The sequence below is a fragment of the Octodon degus genome, unplaced genomic scaffold, assembly GCF_000260255.1.
Source record: "Octodon degus isolate 3935 unplaced genomic scaffold, OctDeg1.0 scaffold00165, whole genome shotgun sequence".
NCBI classification, from domain to species: domain Eukaryota; kingdom Metazoa; phylum Chordata; class Mammalia; order Rodentia; family Octodontidae; genus Octodon; species Octodon degus.
The window spans coordinates 4,476,718-4,484,972 of record NW_004524741.1 but is presented as its reverse complement, the minus strand read 5'-3'; the positions used below and the strand labels follow the sequence as shown (position 1 = coordinate 4,484,972).

The 8,255-nt window shown below is 41.1% G+C and overlaps 1 protein-coding gene across 1 annotated transcript in view; it reads right to left on the bottom strand.

Moving 5' to 3' along the window:
- Positions 1 to 8,255, bottom strand: part of Ca13 (carbonic anhydrase 13) — a 32,097-nt gene that overhangs the window by 10,787 nt on the left and 13,055 nt on the right. The window contains exons 4-6 of the mRNA XM_004643090.2: positions 3,010 to 3,105; positions 1,552 to 1,614; positions 924 to 1,079 (exon numbers count right to left, since the gene is read on the bottom strand). Of these exons, the coding sequence (XP_004643147.1) occupies positions 924 to 1,079; positions 1,552 to 1,614; positions 3,010 to 3,105 (315 nt within the window). The remainder of the gene's footprint in view (positions 1 to 923; positions 1,080 to 1,551; positions 1,615 to 3,009; positions 3,106 to 8,255) is intronic.

Sequence of the window (8,255 nt, the reverse complement as noted above, 5' to 3'; positions counted from 1 at the left end):
GATTTGGTGACAGCTTCTCAGCTGGAGGGCGGCCTCGCCTCTTCTTAGCTTTTTCTACATCTTCCTTCACAGGATCTTTGTCCACATTTCTTCGTCTTTTTCTCTTCTTGAGCCGTACTTCCTCTTCCATTTCTTCCAAATTGCCGTCTTCAATGGCCCCATAGTTTGCCTCTAACATAGTTCACGAACAACAGGCCTCCCGGCTTGGACCCTGTCTTGAATTTTTAAGCACACACTACCACATCTTCTAAAACTTGGCAGGCACATGTGTTTCTGTGGGTACTGCAACTACTACTGTTCTCAAAATTCACTTCAAAATCTGTGGAGAAGCAGTCTAGGGACTGCAATTAGAAAGGAAAATGTCACCTTCTATGGCTCATGTCTCACCTGACTTTCCTGTTTGTATCCTAGCCTGCTTATATTTCAAACCAAACACAAAGAAGCAAAAGCAAATGACAGAGCTTTCAAAGTGATGTTTCACTCCCCTGGTTTTCTTTATGTACATTACATTTCTAGGAAGCAAGAAAGAGTCTAATCAAGCAGAGATCATGGGTCAATAATCGTGAAGGTTAAATAAAAAGGCACAGAACACAACCTAATCCAACTACCTGCCCCACTAACAAAGGGCAAGTACAAGCTTCAGAAATTGCACAAGGTTTTAAAAAATGATTCGACAGAGCTGAGTGTGGTAACCCACCCCTGAAATCTCAGCCCAAATTAGAAAGACCTCATCTCAGAAACACCAAATAGAACAAAAGATTCAAGAGCTCAGTGGTACAGCTCTTATCTAGTATGTGTGAAGCCCTAGTTCAATCCTAGCACCACACACACACACACACACACACACACACACACACACACACACAAATTTTCTGTTCAGTTTCACTAAGGGAATCAAAATCAACCTGGAAGAAAACACATACCTGTTGAGAGCTGATATTTATAGGCTGTTTTAAAACAATCCACGTGACACTCTCAAGAAGAGGAGGAACTGTCAGAGAACCAGGATACGTCCAGTATTCCCAGGATGGGGGAAGAAGAGACAATGGGTCAAAATTTGTGAATCGAGTTTGTTTTCCCTGAGGAAGCAAAGAAGATTCCCAGAAATTACAATGGGATAGAATTACAGACAGAAAGTTATAACTAATGAAATTACTTAGTATCTTCTTTCAGTGATGAAAAACACCTGCCTTCATCGAAAAAATACAAATCTATACATCATATAGATTTATTTAAGATACACAAGGTTTGTTTTTATATGGTGTTCTTGAAAATGTGTTACAATTAAAGGTTTATTCTCCATAACCAAAACAGCTGAAGCTAGTTTTTCATAAATAGATTTATTAGTGATTATTTTATATCATGAAATCCTTCACAATTTTTAACAGATAAGTGATAATAAGTTACTTCTGAATTTTTGGCCAAATATGTTACAAACTTGTTTTACAGTATGCAGCATGTGCCACATCCAAGGTTTTAGTCTTCATAGAAAGATAAGTCAGGAAAGAAGAGGGAAGATGTTAGTCATTAGCAAATGGTAACTTATTTCACCTTTTCTTTAATGGAATCCAAAATATCAGTAATCTTTTGCAGCTGGGGATTGTGTTCGCCAATCTAAAGACACGAAATTTTGAAAGAAACAGTTATGACAGCAAATAAAGTCTACAAAATTAATAAAGTTTTCCATTTCAATCAGTATTTTACAATTATTTTCTAAAATCTAAGCCAGGACAGTAGGGTGATTGTTCAGGAACAAAGGTTCTCTTTTACCTAACAGCCTTATCATGCCAGAAGAATTCAAACAGATAGTATTACAGGATTCCTGTACTAAACTTTCAGTTTGATTCCAAAACAGATAGTAGTAGCTTAAAAGTTTTTAAACTTCATGAATGTTCAAGGCTTAAGTCAAATTGAGAGAAACCCTCCTTAGGAAACTAACAAAATACCTATAATATTAAGCAAGAGGTGACATCCAAATTTGGAATTCAAATTAATGGTGGTGGTATTAAAAGTTTGGTGCTATAAAATGTTAGATGAAAACATCTCTTACTTGCAGTCTAAAATGATCTGAAGTCTCAAATCAAGGGAATGTACTCTTACAAGCAAATACATCATAAATATAAAAATATGAATTTTTATATATGTCTTTTCATTATCAAGGGTGTTCTGAATCTACCTAAAGTTTTTATGCTTTTCAGGATTAAACTGTATTCTCTGGCCCCATCTGCCACCACCCTAACTTGGTGGCCAAGAGATAAGGATCTTCCACAGTTTGTGACACTCCCTGCCTCTGTCCCATGCCTCGCCTCCAAGCCCCAGTTCCATAAATTACAACATCACACACAGAAAATGTGGCTTGGCAAAACTGCACACGCTGCAGGAATGTGGTAGCCGTGGGAGGCGAGAGGCCCTGCCTCTCCTCAGGTCTGATGACAATGCTCAGCTGTCCACATGTGACATTAGACAAAGGGAAATAAAACAAACAAATTTCTTATTTAGTCAGTATATGTGAACCAACACCCCACTACGGTCAAACAAGTGCTTCAAGAATTATGAGCTTGAACTTTTCTCCAGACTCTGATCAGGAATCAGAGTGAGTCTAGAATCCACATTTTCTACTCAGAGTCTCAGCTGGTTTTTTTGTTTGTTTGTTTGTTTGTTTGTTGTGGTTTTTTTTTTTTTTTTCAGTACTAGGGATTGAATTCATGACACTGCACATGCCAGGCAAGTGCTTATTCTACTGAACTATCTCCCCAGCCGACAGCTGTTGTTTGTGATGCTATTCTTCTGGTTAAGGATGCTGTTATTGCTAGCCACATAAAAATTATTAATGGAAAATTAGTAGAATCATAAGACAATGCTCCTAAAGTAGTATTTTTAAACATTCAGTTTAAGATAAAAATATTAAACATAGAACTAGTTTACCATTAAAAGCAGTTGAACGTGTACACCATGTCTGAATCTCTTTACCCAACACAGCTTATCATTTAAAATGAGATTGATTCTCACCTGTAAAAATATTCCCAAGACAGCTAGTCCATCAGGCTCATGAGCTGCCTCAACAAAGCTGGGATATTTGTCCGAATTCCAGTGCACAACATGGAGCTGAAAGGGAGGTACATAACATAGTTCAAATATTTTATAAACATTCTGAACAACATAAATGCAAATAAAACACTGAGGCACATGCACTGATACTATGCATTCCTATGTATAATGTATTCCTCGTGAAATTCTTGGGAAGAATCCTACTTACTCCTATCCAAAAACTAAAGATTGGGACTGGAGAGATAGCTCAGTAGTCTAAGTGCTTGCATGACAAGTGTAAGGACTTGGGTTCAATCCCCAGTACTGCATGCTGTGTCAGCCCTGTGCCAAGCCAGCCACTAAAACCAGGCATGGTGGTGCATAACTGTAATCCCAGTGCTGGGGAGACTGAGATAGGAGGATCACTATGAGTCTGAGCTGGGTAGTGAGAACCTGTACCAAATCAATAAATAAGATTAAAAAACAACAACTAAAGATCAAGCAGTGAAGCAGCCAGTTAGTGAAGTATTATCTTATGGACGACTTAGCATGCTCTGAGCACTCTGCTCCATTTCTCTAGGCCAAGCAAAGGGAGCCTCTGTGTTCTCCACTGATGGGATGCTGTAAAGCAGCTTAGATCAGATCTCAGATGCGGGCAGAATCCGCTGAAGAAACCCAAGCTCCTACAGAGTAGGTTTTCAGGGACAGTCTTGCTGCCAAGGACTGTGTGCTTGTTCCTGAAAATACCCAGTGAGATGTTTATTGCAGTAACTTAGTGCTTCTCATGGCTTGAGCATGCAAGTTCTCCTTAGAAAAAACTATATTAATACTCGAGTTATTATTAGATGTTAATGACTAATGATAACTTTGTACACACATAAGACACAATGTGGTGTTTTCACGCAGATACACAACACAGAACAATCAAATCAAGCTAACTGACGTATCCACCATGTTATTTTCCTTGTTTATTTACTTACTGCCTTCTACAAATATGTTCAGATTGTTTGCAAAGAGTAAGTTGCAGTAGTGAAAAAGAGGCTGGCGTCCAGGAACCAGTGGAGTCTGACGGGATGAAGAGGAGCAGCTGGGGTACTGGTAGGCAGAGGGTGAAGGTGCAGAAGAGAAACAGCGGCACCCTAAGGGACCTGGAACTCCGAGAAACAGGCTTCATTTGACAGCGCTACTCTCACGCAAGCAGCCCAGTGCAAGGCCCAGAAGGGACCTAAACACTGAGCAGCACGGGCAATGCAGCATCATAAACACGCAGAGACTACAGAGAAACAATAAAGCAGAAACTGCTTTGGAGATTCTTCAGTCTTATCTTAGACAAGAGAACAAAACTGAGAAAGAAGCCAAAGGGCGGTGTGACACACCTAAAAGGCCTAGCTCTGCTCATAAACGCTGAAGGCCAGCCCATGCTATCCAAGGACTCAATGCAGTACTGCCTTCAGATAAGGATGTCTGATGAACCATTTTGGCACATCAGGAAGGGAACACTTGTATGGGCCTTGATGCCCAAAGTGGCCTTCTCGGTGACCATGAGAGAGAAAATGTTGTATATTCAAATTCGTATTTTTATCCCCCTTTTTAAAATATAACTTTGTACCTTGTAGGTAATTAATATAAAGGGATTCTAGATAGATGAGAATTGTCATAAGCAGCAACAATTAAATAATAAAATATTGCACAATCAAGGCAGTGTGAGATAACCAGGGGAGGAAAGAAACCTGCAAACACAAGACGGAGGATGAAACAAGTCCACGCAGCTCACATGAGGCAGGTGACAGTCCACCGCCAGGGAGGGGCTGAGAAGGTCATGAAATTTGTTTTAAGTGGCTCGATGCCAATAAATCAGCTCACTTAGCGAGTGATACCAAAGAGTCACACTAACAACTGATTAGAAAATTCACACTGAGTAAAGAGAGATCTCTATCTCCTATATATCACCATTCTTCTCTTGGCTACAACAAAGTGACTGTTTGAAGTATGGTGGCAAATTCCAGCAAAAAAGGAAAAATCTTAATAAACCACAGTGGCAATGATAACAGCAGCAAAAGCCCACCTCTCTCCCTTGCTTAACCAGCAGCAATACCTTCACAGAACTCAGCATTTGTATTTTAATTAAAGTTCAAACAAATAGCAAACTCATACTCCCTAGCTAATAGTGACAGCAGCAATGATTCTGAGGTGGAAGATTCCGCAAACAAAATAGGATTAGAGTTCCCAGTCAACCCAGATATTGGGTATTTTTCTAGAAGAACTGAAATCATCATACCACAGTGATATATGTGCACCCTTGATACAACTAAATCTTGGAAACAACCCAAATGCCCATCAACTGAAGAATGGATAAAAAGCATGTGGTATTTTTATAGAATGGAGTATAACTCAGCTATGAAAAAGATAAACTTGAGGCTTTTATAAGTAAAAGGATATAACTAGAGACCATCCTCATAAGTGAAATAGGGCTGGGGAGATAGGTCAGCTGCATAATGCCTGCCTGGCAAGCATGAGGTCATGAGTTTGATTCCTGGTACCAAAAAAAAAAAAAAAAAAAAAAAAAAAAAAGTGGGAATAAATCAGACTCTGCTGTGTAAACATCATATTGTCTTGGTCATGTAAGAACCTGAAAGAGTAAATAAAATCTGAAAGGTACAATAGATACTGATTGGGAAAGAAACTGTTGAGAGGAACAACTGGAATGAGGGGGAAAAAAGAAATAAAGAAAGAGAGGGAGGGAGGGAGGGAGGAAGAAAGGACATTTGCCCCCCCCCCCAACAGCCTCTTCTCCATATGGAAGTGTCCTAGTTATTTTTTATTCATTGTTGGAACAAATAATCTGACACTCAAAATGAAGGAAGGAAAGGTTTATTTTAGTTCACAGTTTGTAGAGGCTTTGATCTATACTCGGCTGGCTCCCAGGCAGAGTGGCACACAGCAGAGAGCAGCAGTTCATGGCAGCAGAGAACAGTGAAGAGCAAAGGGAAGGGCAGCAGCAGCTGCAGCTTCTAGCAAGATTTTTTTCTCCTCCTTATGATATAGGAATCTGAAATTCCCAACCTGGCCTGGATGAGTTCATGTTCTCTAAAACCGAAGAATGAATTTTAGGAACTAACAGAGGTTGAGGGTAAAACTTTATTGGAAAGGAAAGCTTCTGTTGGAGAGGGACAGAAGGGGGGCCCAAGCGGGTTGCCCAGGAAGCTGTCTCTTTCAGGTTATTTTTATAGGACAAAACCATGCTGGGTTGAGGTAGAGATAAAGGGGTCTTGCTTAGGCAGACACAGGGTGGGACAAAACTATGGTCAATCAATGGGATTACAAGCACCACTGCTCAGGTAAAATTGATTAGGCCTAGGACCAAGTAGGGTAGTAAGTCACATAGCAAGGGGGCATGAATGTAAATCGGGACCTTATCTGGTGACCTTCAGTCGATGATTCTTCCCAACTAATGAGCAATCCTGGATGCCAACTTTAGGGAGGTCAGCATTTGTTTGATCTTTAGGTCTGGCTCACACCAGGAGCATCTCCCCAGTAAGGTGTCTGGGCTTTGTCATCTCCTTGAGGGGCTGACCCTGTCTAACTACCTATATCTAACTCAGGCTGCCTATAACACTTACATTGTAAACAAAGTACCCTGGGGCTAGGGGTGTAGAACTCACACCGTGTCCATGCCCTCCTCTTGCACAGGATGAGGATGTTTGCAAACCAAGAATCTTGGCTCCCTGCTGAGTCACTTAATTACACTTTTAAGCTTCTCAAGTTGACACAGTGTATCAACTACTACAGGCAGCTAGTTTTGTCTTATAAAACATAAAGCAAAGCAGGTAACAGCCCACCTCAGAAGGTTCCACTGTCTTCTCCCAATTGCATGAACAAACTCCAAACTGCGCACCACGCCCAACAACATTGATGTGATCTGGCTCTGCCTGCCCCTCTAAGACACATTTCTAACTTTGCCTCTTTCATTAATGTCCACCCTACTGGCCAGTGTTTTTCTCTTTTTGAGCATGCCAACCTCACTCCTGTCTTAGAGTGCATGTCTTACTGGCCCCACATCCTGGGAGCTCTCTCTGTATTTCTTCCCATGCTTCCTTGTCTTAGTCTCAACTCACTTACTACTCCCCAGAGGTTTTCCTAAATCCTCAGTCAGTCCACCAGAACACACGGTATTATTTTCATCAAAGAATTTACCATGCACCACATACTTATGTCTGTCTATTGTCTACCTCTGCCACCCACTAACCCAGTTTTCCTCCTTCTCTATCCACAATTCCTATCCCAACCCAAAACATGGGCTCCCCCTCCCTCACCCTTAAACCCAATCAACCAACAAATCACACTGGAGCTGCTGCTTCTAGCCTTCTAGCCTTCACCTGCACCATCACCAACTAGTTGTAACTTACCCTAAAGCCCTTCCCTTAGCCAGTCCTGCTTCAATCCAAGAAAGAGCTAGAGTTTGAATGACGTACTTTTGAAATTCAATGATCAATTGTTCTCAGATCACTGTCCTCAGAATGAAATCAGTAATTCTTACAACGGCTTGCTCGGTGAGCTCAGATGCACCCCACCCTCTCCAGCTCTAACTTCTCTTGCTTTCCCGCTCCATGTTCTAGCCACATAGGCTGTTGTGTTCTTCAAGTATTCTCTACTCCTCCACCCCTTGTTCTCAAAAATGATGCTCTGCAGGTCCAGTGCCATTTCTCGCCTTGCCCAGCTCTCGCCTGTCCGTGCGTCACATTTTGGACTGCAAGCCCTCTTCCATGGGGAAGCATTCTCTGGCCCAGGTCTGGATTAGGCTCCATGGTTAGGAGGTTCGTGGGCTCCTTCCTTTCCTGCACTGCCTTCAGGATAAGCACAAACAAGCTGTGCAGAGATCAGGAACATGGCTGGTTCTACAAGAGTCCTCCAGTGAATGAAGAAATGAATATATGAGCCATTAATATAAGAAAGTGCCTTAAGGACATACTAACAGTATGAAATTCCAGCCTGAGTTTTATCTGTAAAACTTTACTTACAGTGGTGGTCTCTGATCTGCAGTTCAGGATTTTGAACATCTCCAAAACTTCAGGATGCTAGGCTTTTTTTAGAAAATTACTTGTCAACTGGCAGTAAATCTCTCTAATGGTATGTTTTCAAGTTTATGAACATATGAAGTATAACCATAAAACAATGTGATCACCTGCCTGGGAAGCACAAGACCTGAGTTCAATTCCTGGCACAAAAGG